General features: G+C 45.5%; 2 protein-coding genes across 3 annotated transcripts in view; both read right to left on the bottom strand.

The window, feature by feature from the left end:
- Positions 1-979: 979 nt before the first annotated feature.
- On the bottom strand, positions 980-17470 carry ITFG2 (integrin alpha FG-GAP repeat containing 2). Of its 2 annotated transcripts, none has more exons than XM_054087168.1 (12): positions 17313-17470; positions 15423-15518; positions 14979-15020; positions 13983-14160; positions 13555-13694; positions 12974-13122; positions 11928-12022; positions 9442-9495; positions 7715-7806; positions 7070-7187; positions 6303-6476; positions 980-6141 (listed from the first exon to the last, which is right to left on the bottom strand). In XM_054087168.1, exons 1-12 carry the CDS (start codon positions 17406-17408, stop codon positions 5993-5995), a joined length of 1383 nt encoding a protein of 460 aa, XP_053943143.1. In that variant the 5' UTR covers positions 17409-17470; the 3' UTR covers positions 980-5992. The 2 variants fall into 2 exon arrangements, with proteins under 2 accessions (XP_053943143.1, XP_053943148.1); XM_054087173.1 differs by having other exon boundaries at positions 981-6141; positions 17400-17423.
- A 134-nt stretch (positions 17471-17604) lies between these two features.
- FKBP4 (FKBP prolyl isomerase 4) overlaps positions 17605-22938 on the bottom strand; it is a 20359-nt gene continuing 15025 nt past the window's right edge. Inside the window, exon 10 of the mRNA XM_054087186.1 lies at positions 17605-19367. Coding sequence (XP_053943161.1) covers positions 19269-19367 — 99 coding nt within the window. The 3' untranslated portion in view covers positions 17605-19268. The remainder of the gene's footprint in view (positions 19368-22938) is intronic.

The raw sequence follows: 22938 nt of genomic DNA, 5'->3' as shown, positions 1-22938 counted from the left end.
CTGAAGACAGCATTTCTGTGTCATTACATGGGCATCCCAGCTTCCATTGTGAAAGACAGAAATCTTGGCTTTAAAAGAATTGATTATAAAACAGGACTTAAAACATCTTGAAGCAAACTCAACCCTACCTACCAACATGGTAATGTTTAAAAGCCTTCCTACAGTCTAGTAAGTAATTTTTAAGTGGGTTGGCAAGGCTGAAGACCGTCTTAATTGTAGTTTCATTTGGAAAAGCCTATTGTAGAGATACTCTACCCTACTACTGGAACCCTATCTCCGGTTCCAGTCACCTCTATTGCTTTTGGGGCACAAGGGAAAGCAAGGAGCTTTCTAAAGCTCTTTTCCACTGGAGATCAAAAAATACTAATACTTTCTCATAGGAAGTAGAAATCTAGTGTCCTGCCACCTCAGAGCAGGACATAGGCACATCCTGCATGTGTCTAATACTGGCCCATCCTCATATACACAATGGAATGTTGCTCTTTTAGGGATAATCTCTCTCAAACACCTTGGTGGTCAGCTCCTAGTAGGGCTACTTTCCAGCAGAGTGGACACAACAGTTGCAAAACAGTCTGCAGGGAAGTGTCTGTCACAACAAGTCTTTGCAACTGAGAAGCATGACATGGCTGGTGCGAGACATACAGCTGAACCTGCCTGGGGATGAGCAAATGGACTTCTGAGGCCCCTTCCAAGATGTATGTGCAAGAGGTAAACCTATCTCAAGAACATGAACTTTGGCAAAGCCACAATTAAGGACTGATTCCCGGAGCTTAGGGTCACTTGGTTTTGAACGAAGCAGGAGCTCCAGTCATCCATATTCCCAAAGGTCTGCTCCTTCTTTCTCCACTAGCAGGTGAGTTATGGAACTGAAGACCACTGAACCACCTACATGTGTTTGCAGTCAGTCCTCCTTTCAAGAGACTCCACCGGCAAATGCCAGGGTATACCTGAAGAGTTACAGGATTTTCATTCAGCAAAGAAATCATAAAAATGAGAGCAGGAATGGCCAGTAGGTTTATTATGTCTCAAGAAAATAAAGCAATCCCTTCCCTTTATTTTCTTGCCAGTAAGTTGAGCGTCACAACCAAAGCCATGAATCTGCAAACGCCCTCGTGTCTAGGAATGCTGTTGGACTCCTCACTTGCTGTGTGCTGGCACTGGGACATACAAATACATCTTGCAAATCCTGCCCTGTGGCAAAGTTTCCAGGCACCAGTGGAAATGCCAACCTACTACTGAGAAGGATGCACCAAAACATTTTCTGGTGCATGGGAAGAACACCTAGTTCCAAATCTGTGGCTTGTATTGGCTGGCAAGGACAAATAGGCAATGAGTTACTATAAAACTATAGTGTAAATCCATCAGTAGAGAGACAGAGTCTAAGTGGCTGCTTCTTCCAGTAGATTTATACTTCACAGAAAACTCGCCAGTGGAAGTAGCCTAAAGCACCGACTTTAGGAAACATTGACTGTATCCAATTAATTAATTGTCACTTTGGAGTTTGGGGCATGAAAGAATCAAGTCATCTTTTCACCAAGGAAAAATAAAGAAGCTCCATGTGGTGGGTTGACCCTGGCTGGACACCAGGTGTCCACCAAAGCCACTCCCCTCCTCAGATGGATAAGAGAGAAAAACATACAACGAAAAGCTTATGAGTTGTGGTAAGGACAGAGATCACTCACCAGTTACTGTCATGGGCAAAACGGACTCAATTTGGGGAAAGTATAATTTAATTTATTGCCAACCAAATCAGAGTAGAGTAATGAGAAAATAAAAAATATATCTTAAACCGCCTTCTCTCCCCCTCTTCTTTCTTTCCAGGCTCAACTTCAACTCCTGATTTCTCTACCTCCTCCTCCCACGCTGCTCAGGAGTTGAAGACTGGGTGTTGTAGTCAGTTTTTTACATGTTATTTCTGCCACTTCTCCTCAGGAGGATTCCTCACGCTCTTCCCCTGTTCCAGCATGGGATCCGTCCCATGGGAGAGAGTCCTCCATGAATTTCTTTGATGGGCTGCAGTTCTTCACAAAATACTCCAACACTGGTCCTTTCCATGCAGTGCAGTCCTTCAGGAACACTGTTCCAGCATGGGTCCTCCTACAGCGTTACAAATCCTACCAGCAAACTGCTCTCCATGGGGCCACAGGTCCTGCCAGAAGTCTATTTCAGTGCAGGATACCCATGGGGGTCTCAGTCTCCTTTGGGCATCTGCCAGCTCTGGTGTGGGGTCCTCCACAGGCTGCAGGTGGATAGCTGCTCCACCACTGACCTCCATGAGCTGCAAGGGAATCTCTGCTCTGGCACCTGGACTACCTTCTCCCCTTCCTTCTTCACTGCCCTTGGTGTTTGCAGAGCTGTTTCTCTCACGTTTTCTCACTCCTTTCTCCAGTTGCAATCGCTGTCGCACTGCTTTCCCCCCGCCCCTTCATTATTATATTATCCCGGAGGCACTACCACCATCACTGATTGGCTCAGTCTTGGCTGGCTGCAGGTCCATCTTAGAATCATAGAATCATAGAATAGTTAGGGTTGGAAGGGATCTTAAAGATCATCTAGTGCCAACCCCCCTGCCATGGGCAGGGACATGTCCCACTAGATCAGACTGCCCAAGGCCCCATCCAACCTGGCCTTGAACACCTCCAGGGATGGGGCATCCACAACTTCCCTTGGCAACCTGTTCCAATGTCTCACTACTCTCCATTTTGGAGCTGGCTGGCACTGGCTCTATCGGACATGGGGGGAAGCTTCTAGCAGCTTCTCACCAAAACCTCCTCAACAAGCTACCAAAACCTTGCCATACAATTCCAATTAATTCTTCTGGACCTAGTTTTTATCTTTCTTTGTGCACAAGGGACACAGGACTAAAATGCATCTACAAGTCAGTATGTGCTGTAAGCAATATAAAACTGCCAGGGAAACCCTCAAACATTAGGATATTTCCTTTCAAATGGTTCTAAGAGCTGAAGAGTTTTGGGGAAAGTTCATATGTTGTCACCTCTGCTTCTCACAATGCAGCATGCCTGGCCCTGCACAGCATACACGGTTGGGATTAGAGGTCAGGGTTAGGGTTAGGGGCAAGGGTTTAGGAGTTAGGGATTAAGGGTTAGGGTTATGCTAATGTAATCCTCAGGACAAGAACAAGAGAGGGCTGGGTTGCACAGGCTGTCCTTTCCTGTCCTACATTTGTCTTTTTTTTACCCATTTTCTTTTAAAGATGGTCCTTAGGAAATTGTCACCTCTCCCCCACTAACCCTTTCGTGTTTCTTCTCAACAATTAACAGCCCAGTGGTGGATCAATTTGACCTTTCTTCCTTGAAACTTATTTGATTTGTACAGCAAGGTTTGTTTTGCATAAAACAGTTTCAGTCATCCAACCATTTGTATGCCTGCTTGTGTTGCTAATAAAGGTTTATATTTGGCACAAACAGACAGCACTGAGTTGTTACCTGTTATGAGCACAGACATTCCTGTTTGCCCATTAGGCCTCAAGAAGGAATTACAATACAGCAGCACCGCACTAGCCTGTAAGCCCTGGCAGGGAGTAGTAGGCCTGAGGCATGGTGCAGGGATCTTTGTGTGTTACAGTCAGCACTGGGCAGAAGTCCTGGAGACCACTCCAGCCAGTGTGTGCCACCACAACCACGAGCCCTAATATTAGGTATAACTGGAGCCTCGCCAGAGGCCATTTTGATTCCTTGTGGAGCAGCAGGTCTGCAACTAGAGGTCCTCCCAGTGGCAGGGATGCCTAGCACGGTCTTCCCATTGAGGTTGAGTGTCCTTACTCCACCAAGTGAGTGAATGTGCTATAGGATCCTCTTACGCCTGCTAAAACGCGAAGATATTCTGGTTATCTTTGCAGTAGTGTTGTCCTCACTCAGTGATTCTTACTAGCTTGCAGATGAGTTGTAGTCAACTCTTGCAACGTACCTACGTTGGAACTGTAAAGAAACCCTGATTTGAAATAAACCATTATCGCTTGTTGTTTCATCCTCAATAGTCAGTGATTTTTCTGAGTTCTGTGACAAAGACCCAGTAAGTGGACTAGCTCAGGCCTAAGTCTCAAGCAAACAAAATGCTTCAGGCAACTGCTGCAGGAACCCCTGGGGTTCCAGCAGCAGGTCAAGAGAGTACTTCTGTGGAGAATACCTGCCCCAGCAAAGCCAAAGAGTGCTGGGTGGGGCCATTGCTGGCACAAGCTGTGGTAGGGCTCCATCCGTTTCTGTCAAAGCACACGCAGCAGAACAGCCCATCGCCTGTGCAGCAGCACACATGCCAGGTTGTGCAAGCCATGACTGAAAACTCAGGTGTTATTATTTTCTGATGCTTGTAACCATCCTGTTTCTGTCCCCAGCTGGGGAGACAGAAGTCACAGAATTTGTGGGGAGAGAAGCAGGACAAGAAAATACGTGACCGTAAGTAGAAGGAAAACAGCAGTCTGTGCTCTGGATGGAAGAAGAACAGGTGTAAAGAGGCAGGTCTGTTAAGGGACATTGCCACAGCATTGTTTCTGTTGTATGCTTCTAGGAACTGCTCTGCAGAGTCCTGCTCTGCTGTGGTTCCTCTTTACGTCGGTCCCACTAATTCTGAAGATTAAAATCAAGTACCAACAAGGCTAGGTTGAAAACATCTCCAAATACAGTGAAACCAAACTGTTTATCCCAGCTGCAGGGACACCTGCTTCTCCCCAAGTACTTCAACAGCACTGCTTTGAACCCAAGGGCAAGACACTCCTTTCCTCTGTAGAAAGTTCTTTCTCCCAGTTTAAGCTGCCCATGGACATTTCGCAGAGTACAGAACAGCAGGTTTTCAACAGCCAACAGGATCTTTAAGCGTTACCACTTGATAAAGAGAGATCACTGAATTATATTTGCTCTGATTCCAGGCTGCTGTAATGGTGAAGGGACAGCTCCATTCATTATGTCCAATAAAACATCACACAAATGACAGAGAATAAGATGGAAAACAGAAGGTGAGCCCACTGCTCCTATTCTAGTAAGCTGAATTAGGCAAGGGGCAAGATGAAACAGACAAAAAACGGCAGCATGTGGAAAGGTTCCTGCTTGGGCCTTGTATATGAGCAATGGCCTTTTCCAGACTCCCCATATACTAGCAAGCAGAACATCGCCTCCAGCACACTTCTTTCTGTTACTCAAGACTCAAAATATCATTCCCTCCCTGATAAGAGGGAAGCATAGTATTTCCACTGCTTACTGTGGAATGGCCATGCTCTTACACAATCACAGATCCACCATTAAGACAGGATTTTCTTATTGCCAGTTCAGAGCTGCTTTGCTATGTCACAGCAACCTCTGGGATCACCCTGTCCAAGAAGATGGAGACAAGTAACTCCTCTCAAGGACAGCTGGGGTTCACTGGAGCTGTTACCTCTTGAAAACTTATTAGTGCAAGTTGTGGTTCATCTCACACACATCTCCAGCTCCTCAGAACAGGAGGTGGTTCATGAAAAACTGCTTGGTGGAAAAGCAGCAGCAGAGCAAAGTCAAACAGTTCCTGGGTCTACTTTAAAAACACACCTAAACAGAAGGAAAGGCCCTTGCCTGCTCCTCCATCTGCAGTTCCTGCACTGTGATCCTCCTAAGAACTCAGAAATAATCACCACAACAGCTGTAAGAATAGGCCAAAATAGAGACGGAGGTCAGGTGTTCTGTCTATGGCCTCAGTACTTTTCCACAGTCACACATAAAGCACTTTAGCTTACCAGAAAACACGGAAACTGACAGTGGAAGGCCAAGGAGCACCACCCTGGCCTCTTGCTGTTCTGGTAGCTTCCTCAGCTAAAAGCAAATATCCACCACCTTCACTCAAGCCTACAGCCAAGCACATTCCTTCGCAGCACCGAGCCTGTACACCTTTTGCTGTCTGGAAACTTTGACAGAGATGGGAAAAGAACAGTTTCATCTTCACTAGATGCCCGATTCAGTCAGAGAAGAGTCTGTGCCAATATTAAAGATATCTGCCTCCACGTGACTTGTTATAAGGGATCCTGGATGACAGAGTGGTGGGCAGAGGAGTCTGTTCCAGCACGGTCTTGACACTGCGAGAGGCTGCTTTGCTGCCATTTCTCAGGAAAATACAGTGTTTTGTGAATCAGATCTTTGACAGCAGAAACGTCATCTCTTTCTACAAAAAAAAAAAATGGAGAAAGACTGTTATTAGGAATTATCAACAGATGGTATGAAAGCTCTTTCTCCTCGAGAAGTACCTGGACCTCTAGTTCCCAGCATGTCACCTGCCAGCCCTTCCTCTCTTTTTTCCTGTACATTCTTTACCCTAGCACTCACCCACACCCAACTGCTGCAGGAGATTTCCAAACTCTGGGTCACGATCCAAGATTTTCAACAGGTTGGTGGACTCCATTCTCTCCAGCTGCACATCCCAGTAGATGTAGATCTTCTGATTGAAGCTGACATAAACCAGACAGGGACTGTTGCTTCCTCCTTTGCATGCATAGAGGCCTGCAGAATGCAAAAGTCTTGACTAGTTCCAGAAGGACAGAGGAACAAAAGAGGTAACTTCTTATGATGAGGTACCAGAGCTCTCAGCAGAAAGCAGTGAGCAGTTCAGGTGAGGGGCAGACATGGTCTTAGGTATACAAAGTCCTTTTGGAAAAAGGAAAAGAAAGTTTCTCAAACTGTTACTAATGCATGGATCTTGGGGATTCACAAGCTGCTTCCTGCAAGCCTAAGAGAGGGGGCTGAGCAAAATCCAAGGCTCAGGCTTGTTCTATGGGCTTCTTATCTCCACTTGAGAATAATTTAGAAATCTGCAAATTAAAAAAACAGTTCAGGAAGACAAGAGATTATTGCAGGACTCCCAAAAATGACAGAAAAAAAGCCCCAAACCATAACGGACAAACCTCAGCATCACTTCTCACCCCTACTTTTCACAGATGCCACCAGAAGGAAGACTAGCTGGGCCTTCTGCAGTATGCACACAGGGAAATTATTTCCCATTGCAGACGGATAAAGGATTCCAGGACTCCCAAAGCAGAGTAGCAGCTTTAAGGAAGAAATGCTTTAAGGGCTGGTTTTGCAGTCAGGCACCCTACCTGCACAGAACGCACTGACATTCTCATCTGCTTGAAATCTGGCAACAGTCCGATTGTGGTCGATGATGTATGTCTGACCATCCCACGCACAGGCAATCACCTCCTCGTGTCCGTTGCCCTACAGGAACCAGAAAATTGCATATTAGCATGGACATCAACTATTCCCACAGGCAGTCAAGAATCTCTCCTGCTTTTTCAAAGACTGTACACTAATGTCTGAACAAGATGTCACTTTTGGATATCTTGTCCGGACATTTTGCACTCATCCAGTCTTTTTGCATTTGGAGACCACCTCTTTCTTCTCTACTGTAATCCTCGTGTATAAGGGCTTGAAGACAATTGGGGTATTAGCAGGGTGCAAACTCATTCAACCTTGCAATAAGATAAAAGGGCAGCTGGAGGATGAAAAATTCCAGCAGGATGCTGGGCTCACTAGGTCAAGCAGGCAGAGCAAAGCTCAACCTCTCGCAGGCAGATAGATTGACATGAGTGCAGAATGCACCGGGACAGTCAGTCCTCTGTGTGTCATCCTGAGATAAACCCAGCCTTTTTCAGTCATACTCCTTCTACCCTTCAAATTCTTACACACAAAGCCACGTTGAGTTTCTGTCTTCATCCCTCCCAGCCCTATTCACAGATACTCACAGTAATATCCAGCTTTTCCAGAGCAAACAGCTGGTGATCAACCTGCACAGACCAGAGCAGCTCGTCTGCTCCCTCCATGAGTTTCAGTGTCCCTGAAGGGAAAAAAAATAATAAAGATTGTCTTGAAAGTATTAAAAAGGTTTGCTAGATGTTTGCTAGCACTGGATCCTGCACACTGCTTTAACACTTAAGGCTCTGCAGGCAGAGGGTTGGGCCCATGGTACAGACTGGGGTTGATAATAACTAACACAGTCTCAGTTCTGGGAAGAACAGTAGTCCATTATCTTGTCATCAGAAACTGGAAACAGAGAGAAATGGCAGTAGCCCTGCTAATTGGATTGGACTCTAAAACAAAAAGAAAACTGCCCACATCAGGATCCCAAAGTACAGTACATCAACAGATCTCACACAAGACAGTGAGTGAACTAGAATGTTCTCACCATGTCCCACAGATCATGTGATCTTAGGACAGCATGCTCCCAGCTATGATCTGAGATCTGGGTGACTGATAGCATGGGCACAGCCTCTTGGCTGCTAAAACCATGCTGGACAACTTACATACCATTTCTCCTATCATCCAGAGATACTGTGATAGTACTGGGGGGTGGAAGGATGGCTGTGAGGGAGCAGAACATAAACAAGAATCTACCCTTCCAGTGCCCTCCAGCCTTGGTAAGGCTCACAAGTGAAAATTCATGAGGGAGGAAGCCTTGCCAGATGCAGAAGCTTCAGAGTTCAGGCCCATAGAACAAACAAATTCCCAGGCAGGTGGACATCTGGCCCAGGCAGGTAGACATCTGGCCCAAACAGGCCAGGTTGCCTATCTGAGAAGAGAGAGCGCAGCATCTTGTTGCTACATTGCTGGGGTTTTTTTTGACAGAACCCCTCATTCAGCTGTCCTGTCACTTCTCAGTCAGAGGCACAGCAGAAGTAGCTGGATTCAGGCCTGTGTGAGGCCAGCTTCTCTCGACCAATATTCAAGTTCTACCACCCACTTCCTTATCTGCTTTTGGAAACAACCCAAGTCCCTTCAAGTTCAAGGACACATCTCTGCTTGATTTAGAGGCTCCTGTATACATGAATGGTGCTGCTGAACTGGCATCTCAAAGGGCTGTTTGACCAAAGGGTAAGCAGGCAACTTAGGAGTCAGCAGATGAAAGTTCTAGTCTTGCTCTCCATCTCAAGCTTTCAGCGTGCCTTTGGGACAATGGCCTAGCCTCTTCATTTTCCCAACTGCTTGCTGCAGCACAGCTTTGATACTTCTACACTCATAGACCGTGGGCCCATACAAGTAATTAATGTTCATCAAATTCACAGATGAATACATTCTCCTTGGGGAGAAAGGCAGCTCTTAGTAACAGACAGAACACACAACAGGTTTCCTGGAGAGAGCAAGCCTGTGCAATATCAGATCCAGTCCAGTAAGGAACAGAAAGAAAGGCTCAGCTTTGTTTCATCACACCCTCACATAGGCATGGTTTATGCGGAACTAGCTCACAGAGACAATTCCTACCTTGGCTCCTGCCTTAAGCTTTCCTGCCTCCATATATGTCAGCAGAAGGAGTCTTTGAGTTGAATTCTCTTGCCTGACCCAGGAAGCATTTCTGAAGCCCAGCTCCCCCGTCTTTCAAAACCTAAATCACTGAGCCCCTGGTTTCCTGCTTTGAATTAGTGACAAGCCTTTGCTGACCCACAGGTCTTTCTTCCAGAACAGCGGTAGGACTTACCATCCAGCGTACAGAGGGCAAAAAGACCTGAGCCACTGTTCTCACTGGAGCAGCCTGTAAGTGCAGAGGAAAATTACAGTTGATGCCATTTTGTGAGCATTGTCCCCTCCTTCTTCTGAAAAATAAGAACCCAAACAAGCCGATCCAGCCTGCTTCGGTTTTTGCCCAGCCTTGACACTTTGCTCAGCAGACATCTACAGATTCTTGCAACCAACTGTACTTCATGCTGGTTTTTATTTTTAAGGCATTGGAATCTCAAAAAAAAAGCCCTTTACTTTGCACTGATATAGGAACATCTGGCTTTGCTGGCTGCTCCTAGGAGTATGTCTGTACCACATGCACACTTGCAAGCCCTTCAGCGTACTGCATCAAATCCTCTCCAAGCTCCAGAATACACAAGGGACAGAGTGAAGAACAGCTGAAGCCAAACAAGAGTATTAGAACTGTCACTGTTTCTTTCAAGGACAAGAACATGGCCTTCATCTGTTCTGGGAAGGTGCAGGGGAAGAAAGAGAGGTCCCACCGGAAGGACAAAGTGTCCGTCACATTAGGACAAAAGCACCTCCATGGCAACTCCTGAACAAGTCTGTGGAGATCATGCTACCAACTCTATTGGTCTTGCTACAGTAAAACTGCACAGAAGCTGTGATCCTCTCCCAGCCAACACTGTTCAGATGCTAGAGAAAACCCTTGCTTTATGAAGATTAGACATGTGCCTTCATGCTCACCTGCACACACTGCTCTGGCTTTCCTGGGCTATGCTCAAACAGCTATGAACTTCCTGCAAGCAGTATTATCTCCAAAGCCTATATTTATCACAGTTGTGTGCAGGACAACACTGACAAATGTGATGTTAAATCTTACGAGGAGACTCCTCTGACTGCTGGGCTGCTTTAGCCCTTCAGTACACTCTCTAGTCAGCTACCAGTCAGAAAAGACATGCACAGGCAGGTTTAAAAAGTGATATCACACTTGGCACGGAGGATTTGAGCCATATCCACACCTGCATTTAATCCTTTCAGTGACAATGCAGGAGAGACACTGGATCTCTGAGGTCTGCAGGAACCCAGAAAACCTGGCAGTCAGTAGTCAAGCCAGAAGAGCTGAAAGCAAATAGGCAGTTACCCCAGAATGGCCTAATACTGCAAGCCTATCTCCACTGCCCACAGACAGCTCGAAGCTACAATGCCCTGCACACCCCCAAGGACATAGACTGCCCTATTTCCACAGATCAGCCTCAAAGCAAAGTCAGCAGGTTGAGTGCTCTGTTCGCCCTAGCTGGCATTCATCCATACAGGTTCTAATCCAAATCTGCTGTGTCTCCCTTATAAACTGGTCAGCATAGCACCCTTCAGCTGTTTCCCTGCTGATGGTCCAGAGTCAGTGGGCTTTTCCCAATCTCCTCCTTATTCTGCTTGCCTTCATTTTTCACAGACACATCATTAGATGCAAGGCTTTGTATGCAGTGAAATTATTGATTTAATGCTCTCTTGATCACGTTGCTCACAGCAGCATCTGAGATGCCAAAACCACGACAAGTTTTGGAACTCGGAGGAAGGGTTTTCTGGTTTCAGTGGATTGTTCTTCTCCCCAGCTCTAATTACACCAGACAGCCTAAATTATTCTCAGACAGCACTACAGGGGGTAATACTTGAACACAGTAAATACAACTGGATTCTAGCCAGCTGCACACAACAGAAGTGATCTGCATTGGGAATTTTCTGCCTTCTTGTATTATGCTTACATGCTCCAAAGCAGAGTGAAAGCTGCTATTCTCCATAGATGCCAAAACAGGGGTCAGCAGGTGCACTAGGCTCAGGTCAGAGCACAAAGGAGTTGCACAAGGTAGTGGCAGTGTGTAAGAGATGCCCAGACACAGTAGCAGTGTATCAGAGCCGAGAGAAGCCAGCAGCTGAGGAGAGTTAGATACAACAGCCAAATAGAATACATTGGAAGATGACAATGGAAAATGATATAAATGAATACAGAAGCAGCTCTGGAAGGGCTGTGACTGCACAGGTGAAGAAAGAGCAGGATATAGCTGCCAGGTATCGGGAACCAAATGCTGAAAAGCACAAAAGCAAGAATAAAGATGAAGAAAGGAAGAAATGCATGTAGGGACTAAGAAGAGGCCATACGCTGCAACCACGCAAAAGCAAAGATCAAGGACATCTGTAGGAGCAATGCATGGCAGCCATTCAGGATGACTCAATGCAGGCCAGTGAAGGCTGCAGAGAAACTGTTGTGCTAGGTGAAGAGTAAGAGCTACCAAGGGAAGGACAAAGGCTATAAAAACTTCAAAGGCAAACACCCAACTATGTTTCTTTGAGAGCTAGCTAACAGAAGCCAAGTTTCCTCTGTTCTTGCAGCTACCACCCACTGTTAGTCCTCAACTACAGGAAATCTGATTTCATACTGAACTGAAGTACTGAAAAATTATCAGGGACAACTGTTAGGCCAGAGACCCCGAACTCCTACCCTCTCACCTCGGCGAATGCTACCAATTAGATGAGTGGAAACATTCTGGTTGTGAATCCGTCCAGATGTTTGGTGTAGAATAACATCTCTAATAGGGGCCTCACTAGGAAAAAGAGAGATAGATATCAGGGAAAGGTTAGCAAACCACACATGATCAGAATAATCTCAAGAGCAGTATACTCCAAAGGTCTACAAATCCAAAGACTGATAGTGTGTGCACAAGTTAAACCTTTAAAGGTAAGGAAAATAACACATGCCACCCCAGGTATTAAAGGAATTTGCTAATGTTAGAAAAAAACCCAAAAGCAGAATGATTTGATGCATGAGAAAACTGGAAAAAGCTGGGCCTGACTGCTGGCTCAGATGGTGCTATTCCACTAAGGTCTCTAAGACATCAAAGAGACTCACTTAGCTCCCGTCCTGCTGCATTTTTCTGGGTCTTCCAAAGTCTCACAGAACACCACAGATGCATCCAAATTCCCTACACAGGCCCCTTCAGTGCCAAGGACAATAACCTCTCTCCTCATCCCAACCGCTCTGGTTATGATTTACAGCACGGACTGCCAGGGGTCTCATCAGGAAAACCACCAATTACATCAACTGGAAGAAATAAGTGAATGAAGTGTCATCCTGGGCTTTAGATTAACTGGACTTGGCCCAGCCTTTCAGTTGCTACCCTTCCCACCATTAAATAGGTCAGCGGATTGCCTCTCTCTTTCTCTGGAGATCTAGGTTACTCATGTATCTGCCTTATCCTCCAGTACTGCCCACTCAGTGAGCTAGCTTTGTTACCCTCCTTGCCCAACCCAAGGAGAAGAGAGTGGGATACAAGGAAAACAGTATCATTCATCTTTGTGACAGAGGTGTGAAGAGCATTCATAGAACACAGGATGCAGGTGGGCTTTAGTCACAATCTCCCAGCAGCACAGCAGGCCACTGAAGCAAGGATAAATGACAACATCCCTCCCTCAGAAAGGTGATGTGGTGGTGCCCCCTTGTGACACGCGTCTGCAGCGGAATCTCCTCATTTATCCCATGCAGTAACACTATTCACCTGCTTGTGGCAGAGCTGTCTCTTCCCTCTGTCGCGGCCTGTTGCTCAGAGTCCCAGGTGCACAGCAGGATGGCATAACCGCAGCCTGGCTGAGATACCATCATCTGCGGGGAGCCATCGGGGCCTGGGTTCACAGAGAGGCTATCCACCTATACTGGCAGTGGAAAAACACTTACAGAGTTGAACTCAAAACTTTAGAACACCTCAGAAGGGTTCACTGTCTAAACTTGACTATGGCAGATATTCTGATAGAGATGTGCAGGAACTGAACAAATTCAGCTAGAAGCAAAATTTCCAAACTACAGTAAGAGGTTATGTTTCCCTAACAAAAGTCACCTAAGAATATACCAGTATTTTCCACTAATACTCTCTAGCTGGCTAAGATGAACAGGTTGTTTCCCAGACAAACCCACCAGCTGCTCCACATGTACAGGGCAACCACTGGGCAAATCTCCTTTCAAGCCATCAACAAGACACTTGCTTTGACGAACTGAGGACTGAGATTTTGTGCTTCTCCCTTGGGAAGACCACCTCTTGAAGACTGCATCACAAGTTCTGCTCTAAACATCCTGTTTCCTTACCTGACCTTCTAGCAGCCATTTCTTCAACAGGAGTAGCTGCCCAGAGACATGGTCTGAACTCTCCGACAAGTCCTCCCAGCGGAATGCACGTACCACCCTGTCAGTGTAACCGACCACCAACTCACACTTCCCGTCTCCATCTACAGGGAATACAAGGAGCTAGATGGACTCTCTCAGGCTTTCACAGCCCCAAGTCCCCCAACATTCAGAAACCACTGTGCTGGTTTCCATCAGACAGCATCCCTGAGGATCCCAATCCTGTCATGAGAACTTGCACTTCAGGAAAATTCCTGAAGTTATTGCTTCTCTTCTCCATGATTTGGCTGTGATTTGTTAGAGCACCAGTCCCACACACTTTCTTTCTCACACTCTCGCCACCCACCACTTCACACCCACAAATTCCCTCCCACACCAGCTTCTTAGCTCACCAATGTCACTGATCAGCATGACCTTGGTGTTGGCAGGAATGTGTTGCTTGAACACTGGCTTCTGCTCTTCTGCTGCTGCCAGTTCATGGTGGCCTGAAGTATCTGGGTGTTTTGAAGCTGGAGGACTCAGGTCAAAGAGATGAAACCAGCCTTCTGCACTCACCGCCACCACGAGATTCTAAGAGGGAAGGGAAAAACTTCAGAATCCATCTCACAGCAGAGCAAGGGAAGTTACAAGGGCAGATCCACCAAAATTACTGACAGAGGGAACAGAAGAAGGGTTTTAGCCAGAATACAAACTACTCTGGTAGTGCAGGTTCCAAACGTCTTGTTCACCCTTGTCAGACTAGGATATCAAGCTGATGCGTGGAAGTGATCCCTAAACAGTGCTTGGCTTTCTTAATGCTTACTTCAGCTCTGCTCCCCACCGGAATCCCGATAGCAACAGTATTTTAGGCAGAGTGCCCAAACTGGTACTCTTGGACTCAGTGGTCCTAGTTTAATCTCCAGAAATACCAACCCAGTAAAATGAGCCATATTAGACTTCAAACTAGCAAATTAGAATTTGCTCAGAGTTTAGGCCATTCTGTGGCTCAGACTTGTTTAGATGACCTTAAATACACACAGCCAAGTGGGAGAATGGCCATAGCCCAGCACAGAGCAAGGCAAAAGCTACTGAGGAGAAGAAGCAACCCTAAAACCACGAAAGCCTTGTGGCACTCACACAAGGGGGACATGTAAATCAAGTGCTTTCTAAAGACAGGACAGATTTCCTTGCTCATCAAAACCTGCACAGGGATCACAGATAAATATAGGTTATAAGTAAATACAAGAATAGCTTTAAAACAATAGTGTTAAAATGTTATGAGCAAGGGCAGATCCTCAAAATCTGCGAATCTGTCCTCCTCCACATTCTGGATATGACATGACCCTAGTCTCCTAAACACCTCACACATGCCCTACAGACACAGATGAGAAGAGTTTGGCTGCTCTCACCTTTCCTTTATTGCATACATCTCCCACACCAACGCATGTGAGCTGCAAGAGAAAAGAGGCCACACATGAGAGAAGACAACCCAAACCAGCACTTTGGCATAAGTCTCTGCCCTACCCTCTCCTTTCTCTAACCATTTCTCGAACAGCCTTTCCAAGGACAAAAAGAACAGAGGGACAAAACCAAATCTGCCACACAACTGCCCAGAGCCCAGGGGCAAAATCCACAGTGCACAGGAGCAGGATCAAGGTAGGACAGAAGCTGAGTTCCTTGCTCATCACTTCTTGCTGTGGAGCTAGCTGTGGGTAAAAGTAACATTTTGCATCCCTACATAAAAGGCATCAGAATCCATTCTGGCCCTCATTCCCCTCTAGTAGTGGTCAAGGACAGCTGGCTGCACATACACTAAAAGGCCCAACCATCTAAAAATTTTGTCAAAAACTAACCATTCCTTGGCAAGATCGCACAGCCCAGGGTTTGCTGTCATCATTCTTGTAAACATAGAGCTTTCCATTGGTGTCTCCCACCACTAGCTCATTCAGCTGTACAAGAGAACTGGGTTAGTAAGGAGAAATCCACAATTACAGTAATAGTATCCCCACACAGCAATACATACAGAATTCATATCTAAAAATCACTCTCTGGGAAGCAGCAAAGCAAAACAAGAGCTAAAGAACAGCCTCAAATCATAGAGAAGGTCAGAGAAAAAAATAAAAGCCCTAATTTTACTCTCACAGATAAAAGAGCTGGAGAGTGGCTTCTTAGAACAACATCCGATTACTCACTGCTTCTCTAGCCATTGATTCAGAGTCATGTCACTGACTCCTTTAACATCCCACTCTGCTTATCGTTGTCATCATCATCACCCCATCTTCCATCCCTCAATCTAAATTGACTTCATTTTTCTTGAATCACCTGTGGAAGACTATGGCAATGTGGAAAATGTAATTAGCCAGAAGGAGGCTGCAAGAACACTTACAACAGATTTACACTGGACGTTCAGTCTCTTTGATGGAGGAGTGATTATTTCTTTAAAGAATACTGCTAATAATCACCAACCACTCCAGCTGACAAGCCTACTCCTACAATGCCATCTTCCGCACCATGCCTCTGTGTATCTAAACTGTGTGTATTTCAGAACTCCTTGCAGACATTAACCCATATAACACAACCTCTTATGGGAAAATTTTATCACCCACTGTATTGCTAGCCATGACACTTCTCAGGGGAGCAGGATAGGGCTGTTATAAAATTTGACTGTTGAGGAAAAGAAGTGACAGTTTTCATATACCTGGAAAAGCTAACCCCTTCCTAGTTACAAACAAATCAGACCCACCAGAAACAACCATTTGTGGAGCTGACAGCAACATTCCCAATGCACAGCCACCCATCACACAGGTCAAGAAACATTCAAACTTGGTTTTACGCTGTTTATGATCCCCTGTGCCCTAGCAAGGTCGTTCCCACACCTCTACATCCTCACAACTGTCACAGGAGACAATCTCTCTCGGGCCCAAAAGTTAACCTCCCTATGAGCTGTACGGCATTCAGGGCCATGCCAAGGGTGCTGAGCATGTCGAATGGAAATGGAAGCATAGGCCAGCTGCAGCCATGGATCACTGAAACATTTACTTTGCAAGCCTCCTCAGGGGGTGGGGTGGGGGTGTCCATTGGGTACAGCCCCTGCACCTCTGACAGGAGGTGGAGAGGGGAGGGGGTTCTACCCTCTGCTCCACTCTTGTGAGATGCCACCTGGAGCCCTGTGTCCAGCTCTGGAATCCTCAACATAAGAAGGCTCTGAAGTGTTGGAATGGGTCCAGAGGAGACCACAAAGACGATCAGAGGGCTGGAGCACCTCTGCTATGAAGTCAGGCTGAGACAGCTGGGGCTGTTCAGCCTGGAGAAGGCTCCGATGAGACCTTATAGCGACCTTCCAGTACGTGAAGGTGCTACAGGAAAGCTAAGGAGGGATTTTTTACAAGGGCCTGGAGTGACAGGATGAGGGAGAACGGCTTTAAATTGGAAGGGTGAAGATTCAGATTAGACAATAGGAGGAAATTCTTCACGATGAGGGAGGTGATGCCCTAGCCTAGGTTGCCCAGAGAAGCTGTGGTTGCCCCATCCCTGGAGGCGTTCAAAGCCAGGTTGGATGGGGCCTTGAGCAGCCTGATCTAGTAGGAAGTGTCCTTGCCCGCGGCAGGGGGGGCGGGGAACCGGATGATCTTTAAGGGCCCTTCCAACCCAGCCCATTCCATGATCCTTTGCCACCGCGCAGCGCCCGCCCCGACTCGCCCCACGGGCGGCCCCAGAGCCCCGTTCCAGCCCCCGCTCCGGACCGCGTCGTTGTCGGCGTCCCCCAAGCAGACGGCGTGCGGGAAGAGGCTGCCGCCGAAGTCCAGCGCCACGCGCTGCACGTAGCTCACCGACCGCATCACTACGCCCGACCGGCCGGGACGCGGCTGCGCAGGGCGCGCGCCGCGGAACCCACGTGACGGCTGCACGGGGGTGCCGCGGGAACCACGTGACTGGCCCCCGCGGCAGGCCTAGGATGCTTCACCGTGTCCCGCGGCTCGGTGGCTCCGCGAGGTCTGGGACGCCCAGGACAAAGTGCTGATAAAAGCAGAGACGGGGGTTGGTTTACGAAGTCAGTGCCGTAATCGTTTTATTTTACACATTTTTCTGTAAGGACATAACAGCTTATATTAGAAGTTCACATGCATGACAAACGCCGCGATGCCCTCTCCGGCCACCACACGCGCTGCCCAGGATGGCATGGACGCAACGGGCACGTTTCGCATCCTGAGATTTACATTCAAGAGTTTCAGCTCGCTACAGCAAGGGCAAAACTTGTCTCGGCAAGGGAGACCAGGAACTAAGAATTCAGATGTCATTCGTGATGAAACAGACACACGCTCTGCCATATACACCCTATTCCAGGATTCGATGCCATGGAAAGGTATCTTTTTCTCACTGCAAAAAAAATCAATTTTTGTATCTGAAAGGAATAGATTATCAACCTTCCTCCTGCAGAGGAGGCAAAAGACTGTCCCTGGTGGTAGCAAGTCTCAAAACGCGACAGCGGAGATGCTGACTTCAACACTACATTAGCAGGATAAACTGGGAAGATGAATTTAAGTACCTTATTCCACACCTGCAAACAAACAAAAAGTACACACCCCCCAAAAAAGCCCCCACATACCCCCAAAGCACACCTGCACCCAAACAAGACACACAACATACTGAAGAAAGCAGGCTTATCAGGTAATAGGGTTTTTTGTGAGACGGGGATAAGCAGACATTACAACCAGGCAGAAGTTTGTATTTCATAAACAATTAATAGTATTTCTCATGTGTTAAACCAGTACCACTTATTTCTCTTCAAAGCCAGTTACTTTCAGGTATAAATAAACGGTTTTTTTTTTCTGGTCCAGTTTTGCAGTATGGAAGGTGAAGAGGAAGGAAACAATGTGAACAGAAAATAAGCCCTATGCATAGGTTACAGATTTGCTTTTTATACAGTTTTCGGCAACATATTTTTTCCTTTTGCAAGTATATGAGTAAATATTGTATTCATTATTGTGGGAATTTTCTATGGCAATGAATGAACAACAGAAAAATAATCAGGTACTGTGGCTATTGTACAACTATTTGGATGAGAAAATGCTAAATGATTAAAGGACAGTAAATTCTCTTAATTCTGTGCAAATTCCAATAAAAACCCACGAAAAGTTCCGTTTTCTTGAGTTTAATTGGAGCTTTATTACATAACCTGTGACTTCACAGTCTTCACCTTCAGCAACTTGCAAGGAGGCGGCATACAAGGAAGGTTACAACACTTAATGGAAGAGATTCCCTACTGAACAGGTGGGAAGAGGGCAATGCCAAGGCAGAACTAGGAGCGCAAATAAGTGTCACGTGAAGACTCCTGGAAAAGGCTGATTACTTGAAAGAAATCAAGGGAACAAATTTAGGAAGCAGAACCTTGGATTTAAGTGGGCTGGAACCAGAAAGAGACAAACACCAACAGCAAAATGCAAATAAACCAAGCAGAGTAAATCCAGACAGAACCCAAACGGTAACAGAGGCTGAATGAATAAATAAAGGTCCTAGGATTAAACCAGATTTATGCTGCCACTCAGTTTCTTCAAGAGACATATAAAGCTCTAACTGACTACGGCATGGTGGCTTCAGCCTCTGCTCCCCTGAAGTCACTGTCCAACCAGGTAGAAAAATAAAGGTCTAATTCACTGTAAATTCTTTCATTTACAAAACTAAAGGAATAGGGTTTGGTTTTATGCTTCTGTGTCAACTTCTGATTTCTCTTCAACTCCGTTTTGCTCATCTTTCATTTCTGCATCTTCAGCATGGCTGGTCTGGAGAGAAGCAGCTGACTAAATACAGAGACAAAGAAAATACATTTATTTGTTATACAAAATTGCTGACATTTGCAAAGAGTATTACAAACATAATTTGATTCTTATCACTAGGATCCCTGGTCTCCTTGCAAGTCTGAATTAAGATATTAGGACTTCCAGCCAAGAGAAACTAAAAACTTCTTTGCATTTTTCCTGCATCCCAGAAGCAGTTCAGAGAAGGCCGAGAAATAATACCGCTGTTTGGTAGTTATGATTTACAACATGATGTGCACGTTTGCCACAAGACACTTTATGAAAGTCTTCTCCCACAAACTGAAATTCATTTAGCAAGCTTCTGCACATAGCTGCTTTCATCCTGCTCCGATTCCAATCTGATTCCATTTCAGCAATTCCCTTACCCCACCCCCCCACCTTGGAGGATGCACAGTTGGACTCAAGAAACAACTTTGTTGGACAACTAGTTTCATGAAGAGTGACTTCAACTCCACAACAGTCGCTTAGATGTCCTCCGTAAGAGATTAACTGAAGAAAATTTGATTTGACAAGGTAGCTGCTCTAGAAGTGCTCCTTGCTCTATCTTCCACTCCACATAAAAAGGCGAAGAATGCAGAGAGCCACACAGCAAGGGTTTAAGATCAGTTTCTACCCTAAGACTTAACCAGCAAATAACCTTACAATAATTTCTAAACACAGTAAAGGGAGGTAGAAGTGTCTTGTCCTGCTCATCTCAGAAGATAGTGCAATGAAACTGCTATTCCATCTGCCAAGCCTAGTGCCCTGAACCATCTGTTTCATTATGAGGTTAGATGAGAACCAGACAAGAACAAGCAAGGACAGAAGCATGCACTGTTAGAAGAGGGAAACAGGAAGGGGGAAAAGGGGCAGAATCCTCAAACTGAAATTTTAGATCACCTTAGCTCCAACAAGAAACTACAGCCAAAAAACATTCAGGCATCTGAAGTCAACCTCTCAGCATTCTGTGAGGCACCTCTCCACAGAAAACCTGTTAGCTAACAATTCTGGGATTAAGATAAAGTGATAAACATCCCGACCTGTAAAAATTCACACTTTACATAGATGAACTACTTTAATTCATGAGAAGAACTACTGATGCAAGAGAGGCTGTTGAACTTCAACAGAACATAAGATATGCACATCAGGTATTTCAAAACTATAATCCAAGCTGCTTTCTTAGCAACCAGAAGACAATTCGTAAACAAACACTCTTCTCCAGAACTTTGGAACTTCTCTCACCACCACTAACAGAGAAACTGGTGGAGCTCAAAGTAAAGCAACATGAAAATGAATTAACAGGAAAACAACTTTCTTGCAAGAAAAATCCCCAAGGCTGTCCTGGGGAGTAAGCAATCTTTGTTTACATTTCCATGTTCTATTGATCCCTTTTCATTTAAAACTATATTGATCTGAAGCAGGCCAGATGGCCCCCATAAAAAATAATGTAATCACATGCAAATTCCCCAGATCATGCAACTATTGAAAAGAATGAATAAGGCTAACAGCATCCTGGCTCCTATCAGAAATGGTGTGGCCAGCAGGAGTAGGGAAGTGACTGTCCCCCTGTACTCAGCACTGGTGAAGTTGCACCTCAAATACTGTGTTCAGTTTTTGGGCCCATCACTACAAGGACATTGAGGTCCTGAAGTGTGTCTGATGAGCAACAAAGCTGGTCAAGGGTCTGAAAAACAAGACCTGTGAGGAGCCACTGGTGGAACTGGGGCTGTTTTTTTGTGGAAAAAAGGAAGCTTAGGGGAGACCTTATCACCGTCTACAACTTCCTGAAAGGACGCTGTAGCAAGGGGGGTGCTGGTCTCTTCTCCCAAGTAACTAACAATAGGATGAAAGGAAACAGCCTCAAGTTGTGTCATGGAGGTTTAGACTGGATATTAGAAAAAATGTCAACAAAAGTGTTGTCAAGCATTGGAACAGGCTGCTCAGAGAAGTTGTTGAGTCACCATCTCGAAGGTATTTAAAAGATGGGTAGTTGTGGTGCTTAGGTTTAGTGGTGAACTAGGTAGTGTCAGGTTAATGGCTGGACTCCACGATCCCCAGCCAGATCCCCAGCAGCTGTGCTAGCCAAAAGGAACATGCACAGCAAAGCAGGACAGCTGGCAATTAAAACTTGCAATTTCAAAAGTGAAGATGCTCAATGGTGAAATAATTCTAGTTTAGTTGCTGTATCTTTATCTTCACGATTTTTTTCATGAAAGCCTACCAAAAATTAAGGTACTACGTGGCTATACATGACAGTATCTGAAAGGACAGAATACTTTCTTCCAGACCTCAATAAGCAAGGACTGTTGTTATGAGGTTTCTTTAGCCAGATACATAATTACCTGGACAATGACACTCTCACACAAAATCAGTGTGGAATGTCTGCATTTACGTATTTGTTTACACCGCTCCACAAGAAGCAGAACCAAATCCACAGAACTACTACTCCTCTTTGAACAGGGGAAGGGGAAAAAAACCCAAACCACCACAAACAAAAAGCCACGAACAGAACAGCTTTCCCATCCACTCAGTCAGGAGTGATTACCCTATGCTTACCACACAACTACTTCAACAAAGTAAGAGATGAAGAATGGAATGCACTGTCTCTGGGAGATAAACTGATTTCAGATATATCTCATTTTGAAAAATTGGGGAAGCAGGGGAAATTGGTTTGTGATGTGTTTCACGTAGGCATTTGTCAGTTTGTCACCCGACAGCTTGTCTTGGACAGCTGAATATCCTGACAGTCAGGATACGCTCATCTGAGGATAGTAGACCCCTGGACAGACCAACTGATATGGTTTGCCACAGGAAACTGACATATCAATAGCTAAATTTTTTTTTTTTTAATTCTCCTGCATAGTCTCAGAAGATAGACACAAATATCTGACAACAACCTCACAAGATGCACCCCCCAATGTTACTGAGAAAATCTGATATAAATCCCAGATTTGTTCTGGAAGTTACAGGTTTACAGGAAGTTACAGTCCTTCTGCACCTTCAGATTTAAGGAAAACAAACAGAACATTTTCTTAGAATATATGATTCTCACCAGTAACTTTTAATGTTTTGCTAGCTGATACAACCTTGTTATAAACTGTATTCAAATACTGCTATTGTTAACTGAACTAGTGTTTACTAAAATTTTAGTGAAAGCTTAGTAGGAAAAGCATCCACTTGGTAGAACAATGACACTTCATAATCTATCACATTTGAGATGAGAGAGCATCAGCCACATCTTAATGTCTCCGTGAGAAGCAAGTTGGTGCTCAGCGCCATCTGTACAACAGGCTTAAGGTCTCAGTAGATGGGTCACCCAAGCACCACACACCGTTCTTTGGAACGACCAGTTCAAGGAGAAGAGGCGTTTTTTTTTCAGTTCTTGAACATTATCATGTGTGCATCTCATCGCTTCAATTGCTTTCTGATTAACACTGGCCTGTTGCAGAAACAGTTGAAGTACATAGAAGCATTTTGTGCAATGCCTGGTACCACTAGTGGTCTTGTTAAAACAAGATGGCCTCATCATTTTGACTGCTGGCTATTTCCAGTTCTCCTCGCCCCACTCTCCCGC

Source organism: Cuculus canorus, chromosome 1, assembly GCF_017976375.1.
Source record: "Cuculus canorus isolate bCucCan1 chromosome 1, bCucCan1.pri, whole genome shotgun sequence".
Taxonomy (NCBI): domain Eukaryota; kingdom Metazoa; phylum Chordata; class Aves; order Cuculiformes; family Cuculidae; genus Cuculus; species Cuculus canorus.
This window is presented reverse-complemented; position numbering and strand designations above follow the sequence as displayed.